Source organism: Gymnogyps californianus, chromosome 2, assembly GCF_018139145.2.
Source record: "Gymnogyps californianus isolate 813 chromosome 2, ASM1813914v2, whole genome shotgun sequence".
NCBI classification, from domain to species: Eukaryota; Metazoa; Chordata; class Aves; order Accipitriformes; family Cathartidae; genus Gymnogyps; species Gymnogyps californianus.
The window spans coordinates 159,403,552-159,427,833 of NC_059472.1; the positions used below are offsets into that span (position 1 = coordinate 159,403,552).

The 24,282-nt window shown below is 40.9% G+C and overlaps 1 protein-coding gene across 2 annotated transcripts in view; it reads right to left on the reverse strand.

Moving 5' to 3' along the window:
* DPP6 (dipeptidyl peptidase like 6) overlaps positions 1-24,282 on the reverse strand; it is a 421,969-nt gene that overhangs the window by 110,153 nt on the left and 287,534 nt on the right. For both annotated transcript variants that reach the window (XM_050915790.1, XM_050915791.1), the window contains exon 6: positions 12,557-12,609. In XM_050915790.1, coding sequence (XP_050771747.1) covers positions 12,557-12,609 — 53 coding nt within the window. The remainder of the gene's footprint in view (positions 1-12,556; positions 12,610-24,282) is intronic.

Below are 24,282 nucleotides of genomic sequence, written 5' to 3' on the forward strand. Positions count from 1 at the left end.
GAGTTCTTAAGAAAAACTTTGAACCTCCTTGCTTAACTATGCCATAATTTTGGAAAATATAGAAAATATATTAAGATCTCAGTAGTATATGCAAAGAAGTTGAAGAAATAAAGACAGTTTAAAAAAATTGTGGGGAAGGCAGAAATATCCCCTCTTGTTATTTGCATCAAGCCAGCACTGAATATTTTGAAAGGTAACAGCCTTAAGCACATCGGCTCACAGTACTTTAAGCCTTTTTCATGGTTAACTATAAAAAAAACTATCTATCTATCATCTAAACTATCTGTCTCAGCACCAGAACTTGGTGTCTTCATGTCTACTTTTAATAGTGTAAAATCAGACAGCAGTTCAGACAGATTTCTTCTTCCTTAGAAAGAAGGAAAGGAAAAAGAGATATAAATCATCATGTAGAGCAGAAATCTGGAAGGGTTATAAAGAACTGGAAACTTCATAATATTTAAGAGTTTTTGATGCATGATGAGAAAAAAGTGCACTGGAGAAAATTTGCAAAAAGAAATAAAAGCATGTAAAACATATGTGTTCATAAATGTACAAAGAACCATAGATAAGGACTTGGAGAAAGAGGGAGAGATTTCCAAAAAGCAGGAATGCCATTTCTTGAGAAGCAAAAATGCATTCTTAAACAATTAAATGACTTGTTTACGTCAGTATTCACTAAGGAGAAGAGGAGACAGGTGCCATTAAGAAAATTGCTTCCCAGGAGATACTCAGCCCTGCAGAGACTCACAGTGAGACAGAATAAAATATAATACAAATGGGAATCAAAGACTTGCCAGAACAGATAATCAAGAAATCAGACTGTCAGAAGATGCAACTAAAAGAATCCTCCTGGAATTCTAATAAAAGTGCTTAAATAGATGGGGAAGGCTCTTTTATTCATCTAGGCTTGTCCGCTATTAAATATTTAATGCACATACGCACACATACACATATTTTCCTTACAGCATTTTTCAGTGAACAAAAGTAGGAGGTAATGAAAGCAACTTGAACTTATTAATTTCAGCTACAGATACGCATCAGATCATTCAGCTGTTCGTAAAAACAACTGAGCTCACCAACCATTTTGTCCAAGATGAATAAATTCTATGGATTTAGAGCATAAAAGACAAAAAGCAAGGGAATCTAAAACATTTGTCCCTAATTTGGCAATCCAGCCAGATTCAAGCCAACAATATGAGCTCAGAGGTCTTTTTGATTATAGTCTGCCTGTGTCTGTAAAGCATCCATCAATGTAATATTTGGTACTGGGCCTGCAAAATCTTGCACAATACTAATACCACTTTAAAATCAATCACTTGGAAGAAAAGGAGCCACCAACTTCCATTGGGAATTATGTAAAATGATGGCAAAGGCTTGCCTTTCTAGTGAAGGTCTCCAAAAACTGATTTAAAAATGCATCGGAGACTGGTACACAGCTAGGAGTCATGGTACTGCAGGCTGGAGGACTGCAAGCCGTTGATCAAAATCTCTAGGTTTCCCTGAGTAAGCAAACAGTGGAAATGGTCCTTAGATATTGGTAGCATTACTTCTAAAATGATGACATTATCATGTTTCTCATGTAACCCCTCTAAATCATAGATGACAAAGTGAATTTTTACTGCATTTTTTTAAAGAACTTTTGTTCCTGGAGTCATATTTTGTCCACTAAAGAGACAATGAGAGGTGATAGCATTTGGGTGATAAACACAACCACCTAAAACTAATTTTCTCTTACTCATGTAATTTTCTCTTACTCTATAGAGGTTTCTCAGCCAGCTGTGATCTTAGAGCTACTCAAGGCATGAGGTAAGAAGGCACTGGATTTATCAGGATTTCAAGTCCATTTATGTACAACAGAGTCATGGAAAACTGAAAATTTAAATATCTGAATGCTATCAAGGCTAGTCAGAATTACAGCTATCCAAAGATCAGCTATCCAAAATACGGGCAAAAAAACTACAGGTTGAAGAGAAACAACCCAGTAAGCACTGAGATGTTTAAGAATGAACTGGGAAGATCTCAGCAATAACGAGCCCGGGATGAATGTACATGGTTCTTCAGAGCGACTCTGCCAGTCTCCAGGAAAGGATGTTTGTGATGAAACCTTAGCATTTTCCATCCAGTTGACCCTGTCTGACTTCCAAACCCTAATAAAAATACAGCATCATGATGTGATGCCTGCAGAGAGCAATATGGGATTGTTAGTACATAAAATGAGATACAGCTGTGATCTCCTACTACCAGAGCCAGCAGAAGTGCCTCGTTACAATATGACTTCACTGGACGCTAGGTCACACTTTTAATTGGAGCAAGAGATTGATTCTTGGGCTTGTGCTCTAAACTAATTTAACAGTTTGTGTTACTGGGTTGCAGACAAAACCAGGATGACTCAGTATTCTCCGTATCTTTTTGAAAACTAAGAGTCTTTGAGCAAATCTTATTTCTTCTCACGTCAACAGGATAGGGAGATCTTGGAGGTTTGTGCGTAGATTCTCAGGAATATTGAAACACAATACTTTTCTGAACAGCGTCTCCCCACATCGACCACGTCCTCATCGGTTAAAATAAACAAGGCACTTAGTAGACACTCAGCAGAGCCATTATTTCCATTTCTTATCAACAGTGGTAGGATCACTTTTAAGCAATACCACAATTAGCCTGATTTCAGATGCAGTTTAAAAGTGGATTGTAAAATAGTCTCCTTATTTAAAGGACTAAAATACCACTCTAGCCCTACAGTTCTGCCCCATAACAGAGATGTATAAACCTCAAGTGCACACACAAGAGGAAATGCTTGCGTTTGAAATAGGGCGTAACTTTTGCTTTCACAACTCTGCATACGGAAGGTCCTTTCATTCCTCTGTCTCCTTCTCATGTGTGACATGGGAAAGCAAACTTTTCTATTCCTGTCTTATCTCCTCAAATTTGTAGTGGATTATTTAATAAATGGAGGGTTAGAGTAAGGGGTGAAGAAACATCAGGACTGGTGTGACACAGCTTGGGCTATCAGCCTAGGATTGTATCACCTTTGCCATAAAGAGACTTTCTCAGTGGTTACTGTATCAAGGAAAGCCCTGGCTGTAGCATCCTTTCTCCACCCAAAGGTCCTTTCTTGCATTGCCCAAATTTCTCCTTTCCCTTCTTCCCCATATGTTCTGAGCTCCCCGAGGGGGCAGGATATCTATTTTGGGATAACAAGAGATTTTCAGCCTATTAAATTTGGTTAGTGCCTACCTGTGAAGTGGTCACAGACCCAGGTAGCAAGGATGAAAGGGAGCCCCAGGACACCACTGAGGCGCACAAGTGCTACGGCACAGACCACTATATATTCCTCAGAGATGGGGCACAGCTCACTACATAGACCTCGGTGAACAGGCACAGGTCCCTATATAGCCCTCACTATATAACCTGAGCCCAGGCGCCATTAAACCCCACAACAGTGAGGAAATGGCCATAATCTTGCAGGTTTGGGCCCTCAAAACTTGCTTTTTTTCAGGTGCCCACAAAAAAAAAAAAAAAGAGTCTGTGTTTTGTAACATGCAGTGCACATTCTTTGTGCTGTGTAATCAAACAACAATGCACTGAGAGTATAAGTAGGCTGAAAGAGTTTATCACCCAACCACAGCAACAAATAATCAAGGCCCAGGCTGCAGGGTGTCTCTACAGCCCGATAGCAGCAGAGCAAAAATGGCCCCCTGGGGAAATGCACGTTTCTTGTTCCTATTTTAGTGGACCCCCCCCCCCCCCAACTGTGAACATTAGGACAAAAATACAAACAAAAAAATCCCAATCCCCACTATGAAAATCCACCTACAGAACAATTTTATTTCTGGGAAGGTGATGCATGGAAACAGCAATTATACGGGCTGTGTTTAGTTGCCTATTCGGTGCTATGCACCATGATCTTATACGTTCTCTTTCATCCACCTTATTTCCCTTTTCTGTCAAAACTCTATATACTAACTCAACCTTCAATGAACAAAGAGGAAAACCCATGCCAACGTGCCAAGTTTTGGCGGTGGTCAGCATCGGGATGTGCATGTACCCTGCAGCAGTGTCTACGATTTGGAGGCTGACCACAGCCTGGGGACCTGAGGAGGTTCATTCGCACTGAGACATGCAACCATTTCCAAATCCAGATAAGTTTCTCACCAGCGAAGCGCATTTTATTCAAGAACAGAATTTAATAGGAGCCCTGCCTCCATTTTAGGGCTTGCTGCCTCAGACAAACACTATGGGAGAGTTTGCTTCAAACCTTTCTTCTTTCCTTTTTTTTTCCTGATGAGCCATAAGCTATTGACCTTTTCTGTAACATAAGGAGGTTGGTTGCCGGGCTTTTCTCTGCTAAACTGCTGACATCTACATCTAACTATTAATTACCCAAGATCTTTTTTTTTTTTAGTCTCAGCAGTCATTACTCTAATTCTTAATATCAAATCCTCCCATCAGGGGACTATTCGTTATTATTATCGCTACGCATGGTTTCTAAGGTGTCCACCCACATCACAACTGATTCTGGAAGAGAGAAGCATGTGGTAAGAATTGCTTTGCCTACACAGGAAAGGAACATTTCACATAAAAAATGCTATGCAGTGACCAACATGGGCGAGCAAATGGCAAATCCCCTGGGGAAACGGTATGGTGTCGAGCTGCTGCAGTGGATTTCCTCCCACCGGCACAGCCAAGAGTCCTGCCTGAACTGCCTTCCGAGGCTGAGCTGCTTTCAACCTGCCACTGCTTGAAAGTCAGTGATGCTCATATAACGGCTTTGCTTAATAAAATGCTGGCTCTTTCTTTTTAAAGAGGTACAAGATGTATTCTCAAGCAATAAGCTGGTAGGTGATATAACCACTGTTCCAGTGATTTACGGAGTGTTTAATTCAGATGATTATAAAAAGCAAGAAGCCCAACAGCTCCGTCAGGGCTTGAGCCAAATGCCAGTAAACTCAACTGAAAGATTCCTGTCCTCTTCAGAGGATTTAAGGTCAGGCTCCACAATCAAGCTATCAAGTTTAAGCATTTCAAGGGCCAGTCTTCTGTTGTCAAAATACAACTGAAAAAGCTTATCACATCATGAGGATGTTGTTATTGATAGTCTGTCATAAAAGCCACCACACTACGCAGCAGAAGTGCCTTAATTAACTATATAAACTATCTCAAAAAGACGATAAAAACTATGGAATGATAATTGGTAAAGAGGGAGGAGAGAGAAGAAGTAGCAATAGCAGATTTTTCACGAACTGCAGAATACATTTTTCTACTTATTTAACAAATTTCACATTGTTATTTGGCTTTACATACCTTTTTATAAGAGTTTATTTCAACTTCTGTATATCATTATTGGGGGAAAATATTCAGCTCCACTAAGTAAAATTTAATTAGCTGAAAACAAAGTCTATTAATTACAGTACTTTTTCCTCTTAAAATAAAATGTGGGCTCTAGTACAAGTTTATAAATGTTAAAGAGTGAAATTGTGCAGCACTCTCTACAGTAATTATCACATATAGCTTCTGTCGGGTAAGCAATATTTCTCTCCTTGCTGTGCAGATGGGGACACTGAGGCACAGGAAGTTTCTTTAATGCTACAGAGAAGGGGCATAACAGACTGGAACAAAATAAAATAGAACAGTCTTGGTCAAACAGACAGATGTCTGCAGCAAGGCCAGTTCCCTGAAGTTTTTTTAACCATGATTTTAAATAACGAAACACATTTTCCTTTTACTGTGAACATGGCAATGGGAGCATGTGCAAGGAAAACCTTGTTGTCTTTCAAAATATTATACAATAGGGTATGTACAAATCTGATTAAGTTTTCTTTAATTAACTTTAACCTCTTTCCTGCCAGTAGCTTGTATAAAAGGAGACAGGAACGTTAGTGAGAGCTCTACAGGGAGATCTTCAGACATCACTTTGAAAATTTACTCACAGTGAAGCACGGGCTCAGTTCCTCCTCCTGTTATCACTTCTGTGGATCTCCAATGCATATTTTGCACTCACTCCACTCACAGGACTTCTCTTGAAGTTACTGGGAGTTCAGTGTGGGGGATCCGAGCAGTATTTTACATATCCTCGGCAGTGCAGGCAGGAAGAGCTGAACTCAGCGCTGCGATTGCTCCTGTGATCTACTTACCATGTTCCTCTGACTATACCATATAAATTTGGGAAGAAATACGGATTCTGCTTAGGAGTAACTGCGTACAATTCCCTCCTTCCCATACACAAAATCAATGAGGAGTGGGAATAACCGCCGATTTTCTCACTGATCCCTATAAGCATATTTGGAAGCTCCCATTGCCATGCCCCAGCTGGATGTGCTAACACCGTGCTGAGAGCTCATACGAGGGGGTCAGCACTAATCCCTGCCACTTAGCTGTGCTCAGAGGGAAATGGTTCATGCAGAACTGGATAAGCGCTAGGAGGTCTGAGGAAATGTGTGTTTTATGCTGGGCTTTATTTTGGGGAATGTAAACACAACCCAGAACTACAAAAAAGTGTAACAGTTCTGCTGGCCACAGCAAAAAGCTGAAGACAGAGGTACCCCCTTGGATATCAGTCCAAAATTAGCTCTTGCTTAGGACCTGCAGTGCCAGATCAAACCAGTGGTCCAGCAGCACGCACTGGTATGAAATGACCTTAACACTGGTGAAGGAAATCCTGCAACGAGGTTAGGAGAACACTCTGGTCAGTCATGACCTGACCATGAAAACCCTGAACAAACTAAGCTTTTTCCCTTATTTCAGTGAAGGATGTGAATGACTAAGATCATCCATATTGGACTCAGTAGGAGCAACATTATTAAAACCCACAAAAGAATAAAACAATTTTCGGTGGCTGGATTTCATAAGTAGGTTGTTGCCTACATTGTACTGCTAAATTTTTATTTTCCAGAGTTAGGAAAAATAATATTAGGAAATAACTGTATATGGTATTTGTGTTCCACTCTTTCCCAGCACCATTGTCGTGGTTTAACCCCAGCCGGCAGCTAAGCACCACGCAGCCGCTCGCTCACTGCCCCCCCACCCCTGGGATGGGGGAGAGAATCAGGGAAAAAAAACCTCGTGAGTTGAGATAAAGACAGTTTAATAGGACAGAAAGGAATGAAAAACAATGATAATGATAATAATAATATGACAATAGTAATACTAAAAGAATTAAACTATACAAAGCAAGTGGTGCACAATGCAATTGCTCACCACTCGTTGACTGATGCCCAGTTAGTTCCCGAGCCGCGATCCCCCCTCCCAGCCAACTCCTCCCAGTTTATATACTGGGCATGATGTCATATGGTATGGAATATTCCTTTGGCCAGTTTGGGTCAGCTGTCCTGGCTGTGTCCCCTCCCAGCTTCTTGTGCCCCTCCAGCCTTCTTGCTGGCTGGCCATGAGTAGCTGAAAAATCCTTGACTTAGTACAAACACTACTTAGCAACAACTAAAAACATCAGTGTGTTATCATCAACATTATTTTCCTACTAAATCCAAAACACAGCACTATACCAGCTACTAGGAAGAAAATTAACTCTGTCCTAGCTGAAATCAGGACAACCATGCACGAGAGCTCCCTGTTCCACATCTAGACCTGCAGATGCTATCACAGTACCTATCAATTACAACTAGCTGGCAATTACAATGCGGCAAGTGCGACTGTGGGGTTACGAGAAGAGCTTTGCAAAAATATTTAGAATGCAGATAGCTGTAAGCAGTTATCGGCAGATAGATCTGAAAAGCAGCACCGTTCCGAGGAGAGCAGATGGGACGGGACGGAGATGCGCGTAGCAGGGCACACGAGCAGCAAGCGCAGAGGCTCGTTCCACTAGATGGCACCCGGCGCCAGCATCTCATTTTTGGGTGAACAGCAGGAGAAAAATGGGTGACATGCAGGAAAGCTGAACTGAACATAACCTCCCTACACACCTCAGCCCAGGAAAATGAGAACTGCGGATCTTAGCCGGCTCCCCCTGTGAAAACTGAAAACCACAGGCCATTGAAAACAGAAGGCAAATGTGGCGAAAACAGTAGGGGTTTCTACCCCGAGTTTACCAAGAGGCTGTGAGAAGGCTGAAATAACAAAAAAGGAGAAATTAAATCTGTGCAGTAAATATCCCTGCAGGGATATTTACTCTTTCTTCTACCTCAGGCTTATTTTAATTTTTAAATAAGATCCTTTGAGTCTATGTCATTGGCATATATTAGTTGTCCTATGGAGAGCCAAATTGTGCTGCTACTTCTTATGTGGGGAGTTTACTTCCACAACAGCTCTCATGGAAAAATGTGGCAGTCCTGCACTCTATATAAAATCCCATTTGTGAACGTATGTGCTAAGGACGTGCCCAAATTGGCTTGTCAAACTTATGGAGAGCTCAGAATGAAATCTGGAAAACGCTGGTACGAGCCCCTTTTGACTTCAGACACAGCCTGAATCTGGAGAGTCTGCAGAACACAGCAAAAATAATTAGAAATTTCCCTTTAACAAGCAATTTATGCTGGCAGATTAATGTCACGTTATTTAAAAAGTGATGCCACAGATTAGATTAATTGGCTTCCTTATTAGTTAGCCTCAGCAGGGGTCTAGCAAGGGCATGAGTGGGTACAAAGCGTAAACTGTCTGGCCTTCCTGATGAGGCAGGTCATAGCCGAGGATGAGGAACAGGGTAGAGAGAGCACAGGGAAAGTCACACCGTCACAGCCTGTTTCCAGGAGTGAGTGTTTAATGAGCAGGAGGGAAATTGCAGAGGGGGGTGAGTTTGTCCACCAGCAGTCACTGCCTCGGCTGCTGACTTGGAGGTATGCCGAGGTGCCACTGGCGCACACCGATGGGGTGTAAAGCTGGTGCCTACTTGCAGAAGAGGATTAATGCATGAAAACTGTTTGTGGAAATGGCAAAGGTGGTGTTGCTCAGTGCCAAAGGCTTTTGTCATTCGTGTTATTGTCAGGTGGAGGGCAAGGATGCTGCCTGTGGGTTGCAAATTTTGTCATCACCAAGGGACCTGGAACGTCAAAGTGAACTGAACCTTGTTCTGTGTCGGTGTGCTTGGTCCTGCCCTCAACAATCTTCATCCACACACATCCATCAGAGCAATATTCCTGTGTTAAATACGAAATACATGATGAAGAGATTTTTACGCCTTCATCCAACAGAGGATCTACTTTCAGTTGATGTATTTCATCACCTGTTACATCATGTTGACCTGCTACACCTGTCCTCTCCCTTCATGCACCACCCTAAAATATACGCAGAACTCCAAAGGAACGATAAATGCCCATGTTTGAGGGAAATGGTAATGATGTGCCACACTTTCCACCACTCACATGCACTGTGATCACCTGAAAGACCAATGCAATTGTTACTGTACAATATGGTTTGCAATGCCTGTATGCGTACCTACAGCCTAAAGCACTTTGTAAACCATACCCGTACCAACACGAAATGCAGCAATCCTTCCAACCCTTCTCCTGCCAGTGCTCAGCTGATCCATCACTAGATCATGCTGTGGGGACACCAATGCCTGACACACCTGTGTGCCTTCTGGCACCCTCTCACTTTCCAGATCTTCCTCTTATACTGGATACTTCTCTGACACATCCAACCCTCCTACTGCCTGCACCGCTGCTCAATCAAACACGGAGAGCAAGGTGGAACACAGCTGAGTGTGCAATATAGTTGAAGCTGGGGGGAACAGGAAGCTGGTTGTCAGAGATAAAGAAAGATCATGCAGTAGTAGCAAACTGCCTGGACCACTGTATTGTTAATTTTTAGCATTTCTAATACACACTGTGCATGATGCTTCTATTTCTTCCATCTTTGTTTTGTCTGGAAGAGAACTGTGCTGTCAGTCAAATGCTTTTGCTCTTAGCCAGGTTTACTGCAGATACAAAAGCTTACGTGCTCATGCTGTGTGTTCATCCTGTTGCTCAACACCCTTTCGCCCCACAAGCTAATTTCAGATATATTGCCAGAAAGATGGAGTTTTCAAAAATTAAATAAATCCAGTAAGTTGGGGGGGGGGGGGGGAGGGGAGGAAGAGAAGCAAAAACGAAGACCAGATTGAGGCAGGGAAGGAAAGAGACTGAAGAAGTCTGGAGCATGTCACACTGGGACAACAGAGCTTTGACACTGATGGTGGTGAGAAATCTCCTAATTCCCATGTTCCAACTGTACATGGAAACAACTTTTCACCTTGAGCTCGTGATTCTTTGCGGTGAGTCAATCACAAGATACAAGCTGTAGGGAAGCAGGCTTCACAAGCTCCAGGGCTCACAGATTTTAAAACATGTATGTCTCTAGTACAGATTCTTTTGTATAAAGTATTGTTTCTCTGTTGTTAGGTAGAAGCCAAAGAAAGTTATTTCAACTTTTTGTTGTTGTTGTTTGGGGTTTTTTTTCGTTCTGTTTTGGTTATTGTTTTTTCAGTTTGGTGGGGGTTTTTTTGTGGACAAGTGTGCTGAGACAAATCCTTGAGGAACACCTGAATGTAACTAGTATTTTTATGGGGGAAAAATGCTGACAAATGTGTTTATATCTTGCCATTGAATCTGTACTTCTCTATTGTTAAACCCAGTGGTTACTGTACCAAAGAAACTGGATTGGAAAGAGGGCATGGGCCTCAAAAATGTAGGTGTTGCAGTGTCTGACTTCTAGGACTTTTGCCCTTAAACCATCATTCTTGTGTTAAACAGTGAGGTCCCCTGAGGATTGCCCAGTGGGAAGGCTGCGGATCCACTGTGCCCAGGCATAGTGGGAGCTGCCTACGAAAAGCAGTAGGAAACACTGAGCACATAGGCATGGCCAGGATCCTGCCTTCTCTCAGGGGCAGGCACCTGGCCCATGGATGCAGAAATCAACAGGACTTTAGGACCTGCCCCAATGTTTTCCTAAGTCAGAGACACAGTAATTCATTTAATACAGTGGTATGGATGAGAGAGAGTGGATATAAACTCAAAGGGGAGGTTCAGACTGGATATAAGGAGAAACTTTCTCCCTGTGAGGACAGTCAGGCAGTGGGACAGGTTGCCCAGTGAGCCTGGGCAGTCCCCATCCCGCAGGTTTTCAAAACCCGATTGGATAAAGCTCTGAGTAACCTACTTTGAGCAGGAGGTTGGACCTTGGAAGAACCTTTCCAGCCTGAGTTATCTGGTGATCCTATGATCACCCTGTGTAAAAACCAGGCAGATTTTTTTAAACTTTGCAGATTTTGCCAGCCATTGCAAGGATCCAAAACATCTGCTACCTGTTTAGCCATAATGTATAGGAATGACAACTTAGTGAAGAAGCACAGCAAATACTGAAATTATATGTTTTTTAACAAGAGTCATATGCAATGTTCTACAGAAATGACAGAGCACAGCTGTATTGTCCCTTTTTACCATTCCTGCAGAGTTATCATCACCAATATGATACTTAAAAAACACAACCTGGCATCAGCGTCCTGGCTTTTAGCTTTGTATTTACTGAGAATGATTTGAGGAATTTTGCTGTGCAACTTACGCATTTCCATTGGTGCTATGGAAATGTCACTCTGAAACACCATGTATCATCATACGCCTACATGTGTCTTACTGGTATGGTGGCACCCCATTCCTGACCAGTTGGGCCAGTCCTTAAAGTATATAAAAAAAAAGGTATCTTTTAAGGGAAAAGCAGGTAGAAACTATGGGCTAAACTCTACAGAAACAAGACAGGTGAGATGAGCTGCAGGGTGATGGAGTTGGAGCCGCAGGTAACCTGCAGCACCACAAAGACAAAGCTGTGAAAGGGGGATTTAAAAAACTGCAACTAATCAAAGCTAAAGAAGGATGCTCTCAAGCTAATTGATGCCTATGTTAAACGCTGAGCCTACCTCAGGACCTCCAGTGGATAGGGGGACCTAAACGAAGAAGCATTGTGTGATGGAAGTTTATTACTTGCAATGATACACAACCTTTCATGCTATGTGCTTTAGGTAAAGCTATATGCTTTCATTAAGTTCAGAAATGCTGTGTAAAGCCTATGTGGCATTCTTGTTTGTCTGCACTTACCTCACACTCTCTGAAAAGATAAACTCTAAACCTGAAGGCTCGTAGCTTCAGTATAATTGTGAGCGCATGTATCTAAGCAGCATAGGGATCCTGGGAACAGACTACTGGTCTATCTGCCTTCAGCTGGGATGCTAGAGAGAGCATTTGTATCAAGGGAATCTGCCAAGTGACCCAAAAGTGAAGGGTGATGCCTCAATTCTGACCAAATTTAAGGGACTAAACACCCCTGGATAGATCCTCTGACAGTGCTCTGGTGAGCAGCCAACCGCGGCTCTCATCCAGACGCCAACACATCTATATTCTAGCCAAAAACTTGAAAACTGGAGTATGAAATTCATGTAGTCTGACTCTCCAGGGAAGCTGAGTACTTCTGTTTCCAGACTATGTCATCTTTTGTACAACACACAGCTCAGTGGATGCTGCAGCTGAATGCCGGACCATTGCGAAGGGCTGTCACAGGAAACTATTTGTCACAATACACATTATTTTGCAGAATTCTTAATGGCTGAGTTTTAAAATGAAGACATTGAAAAATTGCTTACCCATGAGGTATTTTGCTGAGGACATAATATGCCGTATATGAATGCTGATACACCTGCAAAATGAAATTAGGAAACAAAACAAAACAAAAAAAGAGATTAGTAATTGTCACCTGTGTTAATAGGGCTCTTTGTCTGCAAAAACAATCTAGCATTTATGGCTAGGGAGCTCTTATAAACACTTCAAAATCTGTAGTAGAAAAGAACAACACATTAATTCACCTAACGCTGTTGTGTGTTCTTTTCATCTTGCACTTTATTACAGTGTTTGGCAATTCGTATACATCCAGATGCTCTGTGTCGTTACCATGACTACCAGGTCTTTGATTAAACTGAGGGCACATGGTCTCTGCAAGGGCTAAATATAGAACAATCATTAATAAGGACACCTTGGTCAGCTGGAGACATTCTCCATCATTATAACTAGAGAAAGCAGGGATAACATGCATATTTTTTTGCTTTATCCCCACATAAATAAAACAGGGAGTGATGCTGGGTGATCTCAGAACTGATTGTAAGACCCCTGTCAGTCAGCAAATAAAATCTTATTGACTTAGGTCATAAAGCCGACCTCACATTTGTTTGACCTGCTGAGTTGCATCTTCATATCAATTTGCACTCTTTGGGCCTTGGGGAGGAGCTTGTCAGCTTGCACAGCAGGTCATCAGAGAAGGGAGAGTTTATTACTTATTTTCTAAGTAGTAAATAATAATACCAGAGTCAAGGTCAGTGATTTAAGAGTTGGTGATTTTCCGCTAGTGACAATGCAATCCCTAACAGTGATCTGTGGTTGCCCAAGGTGAGCAATGCCGAGCAACACAAGAGTCAGGGCACTAGCGTGAAAGGTCTAAATATGAATGACTTTTTATACACATTTATACAGGCACTCACTTTTGCAATTCTGTCCTGCTACTGTATGCTACTAAATAAATAAATAAATAAATGAGTCTCCTAACAATCATTTCGTTTGACTTCTACTTAAATCTTTAAGTCACTTGCTCTCCAGTAGCTCTAATAAAGCATCCTGTCCCAGAGGAGAAAGGAGGAACTTCTTGAATACTTGCTTCATCAATCAAGTTTGTCTGATCAAAATTGTTTTTCCTAGGTACCTCTGTTTTTGCACAATTATTTTTTTTCACTTCTGCCAAGAAACCATGAGATGTCCTGGATGGTGCTGCCAGCCTCAGCAGTGGCCATCCCAAGCACATTGCTAGCATCACAGACAAGTAAGCATGACTTACTACCCGTCCCTCTCAAGGGCAAGCCTACATAGTGGCGTCTATAACAGGCTTCCATCTTTTGGGGGCTCAGCAGAGGCAGATAAACACAAGGCACATCATCCTGTAGATATTAAAATAAACTTCTCTGTTACAATTTGAATCCAAACACTAAATCCTTACACTACGGCATGAACCCCCTGAAAAAAAGCTACCACCAGAGTATAGAGGTGAAAGCACTGGATTTCTACCTATGAAATGCAGAGATTGATGCCAGATTGATGTGATTCCCTTCATCCTCTGTGCAATTCACTCCCTTCATTACAAGGACATCATCTGGTTATACCCCAAAATAATATCTCCTTTTAGGCATTCAGTTACATAAAGACTCCTCCAGCAAGGTGAGTCTCTGGTGTATTGGTATCAGGGAAGGTTTAAGAATACAAGTGAATTCACTGCAAGCTAGCATTTATTTTAGTACAGACGTCCTTTTTAGATCCACCTGTTTCAGATGATGTCAAATAAATTACCATTATCTCATCTACATCCAATCATACCAAAGAGCTCTTGAATTTTATAATGCCGATATTGGAGACCTGGCTGATGCATGTGGCCTTAGATTTTATTCCAGCTTTGGTGAAGTTCTAAAACTGCTAAAATTCCTTAAAGAAAATGCACTGAAAGACTAAGTTTGTCTACAGAGCTGAAAAACCTAGTAATACATTGCCACTAAATACTGAGCAACTTTTGTCTTCAAATATCCTGGCAGTAGGATATAGAAAATGATGTAGATATGTAAATTGTGATCTGAGGCAAGGACTGGTGTTCAAGGTAACAAGCCATGCTGTGTTGTCAGCTATCAGAAGCAGAGGCAGAAACCAGCCCCCAAAATGAGTATGAACAGATGCCTTCAGGGGAAAATAGAGAAAAGCGGCAGGCTGGAGGGAAAAGCAACAGCCAGGGAAGTTTTGAGCAGGACATCTGCTGATGTCCTTGCTTGTGGTACAGAGTCCCCATAGCCAAGCTAGAGAGTTTAGAGCTGTCTTAGAGCCATTAACGGAGACTGAGGTAAAACATGTTCTTTGCTGAGAGAGTTTAGGAGTGCGGAAACCAGAAGTTGCAGGACTCTTAAAGAACTCCTTTATTTTCTGAACATCGTTTGTCATCCTCTTGGGTCTTTGGCCAGACTCTAAGATATCTAGCATTGGCTGTGCCTGTAGCATGTAGTCTTCAAATGTTTGCAGCTCGCAGAGTTCATTCACAGGAGCAACCTTTTCTCAAATAAATGCTAAAAATCCATAGGTTTGCTCATGTAAAGAACAATTACTTGTATAAGCAAAGATTTCAGGATCAGACATTTATTATTATTATAGTTCTTAAGGACAAAAGTGCATGCAGCTCTAAAGCCCTTCTCATCCTTACTATTTCAAACTTGTTTGGAAAACACACTGTGAGCAACCCTCCTAAGCAGACAGGAATCCAAGAGGAACATCACTTAATGTCTTTCTGAGAAATGAAATGACTGCTTTGCTCTTAGATATGCAAACCAAATGAAGTTATTTTAACTTTTCAACAGCATGACTACATCTGCTTAATATCTCAACTAAAATTTCTGCTGGAGTCAGCTGAATTAGGCTATTCACTTACCAGTAGGAAAATCCCACACCAGGGAAAAGTGCAGGAAAGAGATGAGCATTCTTCTGAAATCCAAAGCTAAGCCTCATAGACAGGACAGTACTTAAAAGTTATTATTAATTTCATTTAACCTCTCTGTTTCTGAGGCTTAGCCAACAAAAATAACTGTATTAACTCTCTGGGTTCCCCTTCCCTATCCAAGGGGTGTGGCAAAAGCCATTGCACTGATTTGATGCTCTAGGCCCTGATTTTGGCTAGATCCCAGAAGCACACAGCTCCTCTCAGTAGAGAGGCATATTTGAAGGTAGCAGAGCTTTTGGCAACCGTCTTGCTCTGCAGACCCTGTGTGCCAAGTCATCCCACCAACGTAAATTAGAACAGGTTTGAGACTGCTCTGAAGGGTTCTAGGTATTACCAAAATCGGGTCACAAAAGCTCCCATGCCAGCTGTGACCAATGAGTCCTGTAAAAGTCATTATACTAAAACCACTGTGCCAGAAACACTCTCCCACTGGGCTTCTCATCCCAGGTCACAGCACAGATCTTGCTTACTTTCAATCTACATTATGCTCTGCAACATGTGCATGTTTACACTGAAATCATAAAGGGTCTAAGAGACGGATTTATCTGTTTCCACTTAAGTCTTGGAAAGGCAATTATCTCTCTAAAATTCAGCAAAATACAGGACTAATTATATATGACAACACTGTTGTGAAGCCACTGACCTCATTTTATGTAATCAACAGAAGAAACCTGGACCTGACCAGATGACAGCGGAAATGCAAACACTGCAGCACATATAGCAGCAGAGAAAAGCATCTACCTCTCCCCCACCACCAAATTCCAAAATAACAAGCAAATTGTGGTTCCTACAAGCTACAGAAACAAAACAGAAGAAGCAATTTCTGTGCCACATCACTGCAGAGCAAAGTATGGTGTGAATGGTAGAGTAACGTCTCCTTGAAAGCACTTGCTTCATCTCCAAGGATACAGGTCCTAGTCCAGCAGGACTTACTTAAATAGAAAACATAAGTTATTTAAGAATAAAAGGGATTTGGACTCATTTATTCATTGTGACTATTCATATACTTTAAATTAGAATCCATAGCTCTTGTTCTTGCCCCAAAGCAACTGCACAAATACTTGACATAAGTCCAAAAAGACAGGCAGGATCCTGGTTACCTCCCTACATCTCACCTGGTTTGTCACACAGACACAAGCTGGACACACAGAGCCTTTGCCTTCATTAACTTCTTGTTAAAAGTTTGAAATTGTCACCATCATTTTCAATTTGGCACTGCCCGTGCAACTCACAAAGGATTAGAAAAATTTTTTAGATGGAAATTAGGGAATTTTTAGAAGGAAATTTTGAAAAGTGTTTTCAGCATATTTTGGCTGGTATGAAAGATTACACTACCTGCTGAGGATTTATCACTAGCATCAGAAAAAAAAGGAAGAGTTTAGTTTACACTTGCATCTTCTGTGCCAGTTTCTGTCACACTTTGTGGGCCGATACCATGCTAGCACCAGCAGTAACCAGCATTTATCGAAAGGCTTTCTTTTATGTTCGTGTGACAAGGTGCTGAATCAATACAAACAAGAGGCACATGCAGACTTTCTTTCAAGGAGGTTTACAAGCAAAGAAGGGGGGAAAAGCCCTTAGAAGAAGACTCCCCAAATCAGCCCAATCCTCTCACCTTCCAACAAGCTGTTCTATCAAAACAGCTAATTTAGGGTCTTACCACTCAGCATATTAAACAGTTCGCAGATCTGAGATTAAACCCAGGTGGACTGGCTGCCATGATCTCATGATTATTACTTACTTGATAAATACAGGAATAAAACATCCTTTGCATCCATTTTCTAAATGACTCCATAGAGCCACCTGGTCCTTCATGCAGTAGTGTTATTTACATTAAAGAATTATCTAGAAATCTCACAAAAAAATCCCATAAAACTTTGAGTTCAAAAGGGAACAGCTACAGGGCAGCAGAAGTGCAAGCTGTGTTATAAAGCAGTTTGCAAGGCTTAATACAAAATTTCTGGTATTTAGTGTCTTTCTTCTTTTTCAGGAATCACACATTTCATCCAAGAAGTCATCCCAGTACCCCCAAATAAAAATGAACATTCTAAATAATCATCGGAAATAAAACTGTACAACTGCTGGCTAAAGTCTGAAAATAGCAAGAATATATTTTAATGTAATTAATCATAAAGCACTCAGTAGTTATCTGGGTAAAAGGAATGAGTTTTTATTCTGTCACAATAAAGTATATCTGTAAATAATAGATCCCCTCAGGATTCTTAACAGACCCAAGTTGTCTTTATAATCTATTCTCTTTTGTACTCTATAGTAAGACAGTAAAAATACAGCACAAGTGGCCGGTAGAATAGGAACTGCCAGATCCATTAAAAGGGTTTCCCATGAAGAGTCTCTAAAAAGACATTTGCTGGAAGTAGATTATATAGCCCATTTTCCTACTTGTGCTATGCGCAGACAAATCCCCAAATGCACATATGAATGTCAAACCAATTGAATAATCCCAAACATTTGACATAATTACCTACTCCACCTTTCAAAATGGTCCTGGCACCCTTAAACGGTAACTCGTGCTGTGATGCAAAATATGCAGGTAAAAGATGATTTGCCATTTGGCCTTTAATATCTGTGATATTTAACCAGGCTCTGAAGTTGATAAATTAAGAGGGAAAAGAGAATAAAGTAGAATGCAGGAAGGCTGCTGCTCTGCATTTGCAAACAGCTCACGTATTTGGTACCCTGTTATCTAACAGTGACATGAAAGGGAGGGAAAAACAAGTTCAGAAGGAAAATCACAAGAAAATGTTAGCCAGAGGTTTTGTTTCCTTCTACTACACGCACATACCATGCACAGTAAAGGATGACCCAAGTCACTACCACACTGTCACGTTGATTCTTCTATTGGTCAATCACCAACAAACAAATATTGTGTTATCTTTACAGGGTAACTACGTCATTTGTACAAATCTTCCAGTAGAGAAGAGGATAATTGTCTGACTAAAAATACCTCACTACCATACTTCTTTATGGTATTCCGTGGAAAATTCAAGCAGGTCACTGTACCTGTTTGCAGAATTTTCTACATTTTTGATGAAAGTCAACATCAAAGACTAAATTTTCACTTAATGAGGTAATGTCATTTGCCTTGATCAAAATTCTTTATGATACCGTTGGTTTTGTTGGGGCTGTACAACCTGAAAACTGATGAATAACTTAAACACTTCTGTTGAGAAGAAATCCTTCTTTTCCCATTAGGTGTTGAACTGGCCCTCCAAAGGGATGAAAAATCCATTCCTGTAACTGACCACCAACTTCTTGGTAATGTTTTGTTCAATTTCTGATATTTCATTCTCCCATTTATTTGCGATTTAAAGCACAAGGGGTTACCTCTGGCTGAGGCATGGTTTGCGGGCAGTTAGGTAACTGTCTTTTCATTTTTTTCTGTCAGTGGAGGCAGACTGGTCAGCAGTATTCTCCCCAGCCCAACTATTTTAGCAAAGTATTACCACCATTTTATTGCTAATAGGCACTCCATAGTAACCAGCTTGGAATTAGATTCTCTGAAAAACCACATGCTATCTATTCCTTTTGTGTCACTGTAATAAAAAAAACCACACCAAAATCTATACTGGTATTTTGCACCCTACACTCAGTGAAGCTTGATTGCTTGCAAGAACCAAACAAATCAATAAAGCCATATAATTTGAGGTCTTTTCAGCATTCTCACCTTTCAAATTCATTGTGATACTGACCTATTTTGTTTTCTTCTGAGACGGCAAATTCTCTTTTGTCTCTACATTGAATTATCCCTTTATACTTTATCACTTCCCAGGTAATGTACCTCTAATACAGTCTCATGCCATGTGCCAACTTGTTTCTACAGCCCTCCAAGGAACATTGCCCATTTCAATTTGTGCCTCTAATAAATTAAGAAAACTATAATGAAATGCTATCAACGAGCATTTCCTGTGCAGTGGTTCAGCTGGAAGCCAAATAACCCACAGCTGTTATCAAACACCTGATTTGGGATGCTCTTACCCACTGCACCGTATTCAGCTGATAAGCCACACGTGTAATGTGGTCACAGCCACAGAAAGTTCACACTGAAAGTGCTGTGCCACTCCGGGATGGTCTGGGGAGCTCAGGAAAGGGTAGAGATGGGGGAAATAGGTTTGAGCAGCAAAGGTGATAAGAAGAAGGGGTCTCTGGATCGATCGACATACAGAGCATTTGGCAACTTGTTGCCTTTGTTATAATTGTCTCTGTATTCCAAAGGAACTAACTTAAATTAATGTTTGGGCAAAAGGAGCAAGATATGTACCTGGGGAATGCACGTATAACAGTTGTGTTATGGGAGGAAACCATTTTTCTTGGAAAGAGGAGGGAAGGATCCCGACCCAGCAGCATAACAGTGCCTGGGCAAAATGACACAGCCAACACTAGGTGGTCAATGTTTCAGAGAGACTCAGTGGGTCAGTGCCTCATCTCAGCCGCACCAGTGTGAATTAGGAGCTGCTCCACTGCTACCCAGCTTCGTAGGAAATCAAGGATCAGTGGTTGGGTATCTCCAGAACCAGGAAGAAATTTTAGCAATTGATTTGGAAGAAGGGAATAAAATGCTATCTAAAAGGGATGGAGAATGGAAGAACACAAGGAGCAGTGGATCATCAGGAAGAGTCTTTGCATGGCTCTGTTTTTCAAATCTTTCAACAATTTAATCTCTAAGACTGAAAATTAAATTATTGCAATACGAGCCTGAAGGAGCCTTTCTCTATAAGCTTGTCCTTGGTGTGTAGAGGACAACCAGAACAGCTCTCCAGTCATGCAGTGCTGTGAATGCCCCGTCACCCACACTGGAGAGGCTTCCTCGGAGCAGCAACTATCTCACATCAAGGTGACATCAGGAAGGGACAGCACATTCATGCCATGGGGACTTGCATTTTAGAAGCATTTGTAACTCAAGCTCAAGCCGATTATAATAGGGTCATGCGCTGCAGGCAACACGCACGATTAATATGTAAATCTCTCCTACAAACGTACAGGGGGAGTGCTGGGATTAGAAGATGATTTTCCAGCAGCCAAACCAAAGGTCTCTGAACCAGCAAAGCCAAGGAGTTATTCCTTCGCAAATAGTGTCGTGTCTAGTTTGCAAAATAACCATAAATAAAGTGCGATGGCAACATCCACTAGAGTAATAGATGGACTGCAGTGTTGTAAGATAATGCTGTTACTTCATGTTCCACAAACTGATTATCTATCTCGGTTGTTTCATGATAATAATTCTTTATTAAAAGATTTGTTTCCAAATTACACTTTCGAGAGCCTTATACCGCTGACAACGCCGAAAGGGAATGTCAAGGCCGGCTTTAGGATTTATAACTTTGTGACATGGTGGAGGTAAAGTGGATGCTCTTTTTGTTACAAATGCAGCTCCAGAACCAACTTAGGCTACAGGTATTAACATACAGCTCGTGTGCCAGATCTCACCCCTAGGACAGCGTTAATCCAATCTGCCAACTGCTGCTGCACTCTAATACAGCTCTGCCCTGCCAAGCAATTTCAAAAGCCTCCTTTTGCTCCCGAGCCACCTGTCCCTCACAGCGCTCCACTGGCACCAGCAGCACCAGCAAGCACTTGTAGTCACTGGCTTAAAGGACGACTGCTCCATTTTTAACTGGTAAATAAAATGGCAGCTACAAAACACTCGGTAGGATTTTTGCACCAGCCTTTGTGCCCTTGTTGTTGCTCAGGTTATTGGGAAGCATCTGCAATCAAGTTATTAAGAATTATGAGTGAGGGTTATGAATAATGAGCTCATTTTGCTGTTTATCTTGTTTTTAAACTTTTACTGATATTCACATCACATGGTATAGACTCCCAGGTTCCCCTCCCACTCTGCAGCAGGCATAGTGTAAGACTGGATGGAAATTCTCCAAGCATTGCACTCGCCTGTTTTATAGTCCTGTTCAGAAACTTGGAAATGAGAATTAAATTATCTAGTACACAGTTAATGTTGCGATTCTAACATGCCAAACAATATATCTAAGGAAAAGAAGTAAAAGATAAACAAACAACTTTATTACATAATAAGAATAAAAGTACAAAAGTAGCCTAGGGACAAATAAAAGTTTTAGAAGGAGACAACAATTATCCCAAACCCAGGAAACACAGAAGACCTTCAAATTCATACAAACACACACAAAACATACAACCATGATTCTCTTGTAATATCTGTGGTCATAATAATATCTGTATTGGGTCAGACCCAAATTCCATCCAGTTCACTGTCCTGGCTCAGACAGTAGTCCAAAGCTGATTCAGAAAGAAGACTAGAGTTAGTTTATTTATAGTCGTTCTTCCCCAAAATACTTTCCCAGGCTCGCAGTTTGCAGCTTGGAGCCACTCTCTTTGCAGCTGTCTACCTTGAGGGATGTCCCTGCCATTGACCTCTCCAGTCATTCTTTACAAGCATTTACCCTTTTTGCACCTACAGCCTCATGTAGCAACTCCCTCTTCCCGGACAATGGTGCCAAACGCCTGTTTGGGGTATGATTCCTCTGACCAGTCTTTGGTGTCTATTTTAGCCTTAGATTTACGCCCTGGAGTACACTGATTATAAAGGCAGCCCAGGGTAGCTGACACAGATGGGGAGTTTACATTGTTCACATCTACGTTCACTTGACTGATGCTCACCTTCGTTGACTTTGGAGTTACAACTCTGAGGGCTGAAGGACAACATGAGAAATCAATACTTTTTATGAAACATTAGATAATGCTCTCTTTCAGCGAAACATTTCTTGAGCTGAGCAGACTGAATGTGGAAAGATTCTAAAAATCTCTCTTTTGTGAAGTTTACAATGCAAATGGTGCAGCTTTGTAGCAATTATGTGAGAACTAAGCCATGAAAATGGGCTGAATGCTTAGTATATCTAATTAATTTATTCACTTTTAAATAATTCGCTTTAGTGGCAGAAATTAGCAGCTACAGAACCACAGCATATGTTCTTTCTATTAAAATTTACTCTTAGCATATAAAAATTGCTTTTTCTACTATAGCAGCTGAGACAGTGAATACTACAAAGAAGTTAACACTGTCATTGAAATCTTTTATGATGGTCATAGGCTCAGGGCACTCTTAGAAGACTCACAGAAAGGAATCGAAGACAAGAAACATGAGACCTTCAAAAAGCATTAGAAAGCAGCAGTTTAAGAGCACCGAAGTGGATGCGAGAGGAGAATGAAAGTATTCAGGTACATGCCAGGGACCTTTGTCCAAAATACTCTCTCTGTTCAGTGAAAGATTCATTTTCCAGTTCCACATGAGATCAGAAGACTCTGAGCTGTATCTTGATGTACACGTGGATCTAATTTCACTGGAGGCGACATTTCTGTTTTCTGACATAAGGAAAAATAAACTGAAATCACATACGAGACAGCGGGACATTTTGTGTGTCATCCTTGTGATGCTGTGGACATCTTCCAAGGGGTAAATGGACTGTGGTGATGATGGGCATCTCTTCAGAAAGTGGGAGGAGAGCAAAGAGGACAGGAAGAAGCACAGAGCATCCCCCGCTCCTTGCCTGCTGCACAACCCTTCACAGCACCACCATCAACAGCATCGCTGTACAGGTACTCTTCCACTCTTGCACATAAAAATCTGAGGACTCATGCTTTTAAAGACCTGACTAAAGCCCTATGATTCGTTTCCCTTTTCAAGAAAGAGCTTTTTTTGAGCAGAGAATAGAAGAAAAGAGAATAGAAGATTCCATTTTCAAATCTGGGTCATTAGCTGCCCAAGGAGGAATGTTAATTATTGGTTTTAACATAGCCCTGATAAAAACAGAGTTCTGCAGGCAGTTAAAGGGATAAAAGGCACTTGTTCAGGGTAAGCACAGAGCCCCGCACTCCTTGGATTTAGGCGTGTAACTCAACTAAAGAGGAGAACATTTGCATCAGAAGGTTTACATTTCTGAGTACAGGTATTTCATTGGGGTGCTCTGCATAGTAAGATCTGGTTTTCCAGAAGAGGGCACTAAATATATTTTTTCCCTATTTCAGTAATTAAAAATAAATAAATAAAAGAGACTTGAAATCAGAAGAATTAGATTATAAACTCCTGCAGGCTGGGACTGCTTCCTATGTTTCTGCATAGACATCAGAATTAAATTCTTTCTGATTTTGCTTTCTAATGCCTTTTAAACCACTGTTGTTTTCCCATTTTGCATCCTATTCTTAATGTATTTCTTTCCTTAACATTTCAAAATAACTATCTCTAGTTATCACAATCCAGCACAAAATGGGATTTTTATTATCCCTAGAAATTTAGGAAGCAAAATTATGCTAAAAACAGGAACTCACCTCTAATGTAATTCTGAAGCCTCTGTATGTTGCAAGGAACCTAGCTCTTCATTAAGTTCTATTTTTTTTCCAATAATTTTTATATAGCTACATTTATTTCATTCCTCTTAAAGCAAAGAAACTTCCCCTGTGTTTCACTAAGATGGATTCACATACAAGTGCAAGAAAGAAAACTGCAATGATTTTACTGCTGACTATCTATCTGATTTTGACTATCTAGGAGACCTTGTACAATTACCTTACCTATGTTTTATTCAAAAATAAATTGCAGGTTATTTTTAAGATGTTTTGTGAATTTTGTTAGAACATTAATCTCTACCCGTCTGTCTGTTCAAGTTAGCTCATCTATACACTCAGAAAAGGAAGTAGAATGAAAAATCTAATCTTATCCAAGCAAAGAAAAATTGGTTATTTTTGTATCATAGTGTTTTGCCTTGAGTCTTTTTATTTTCCCTTCTCTGTTTGATGAAAATCTCATTT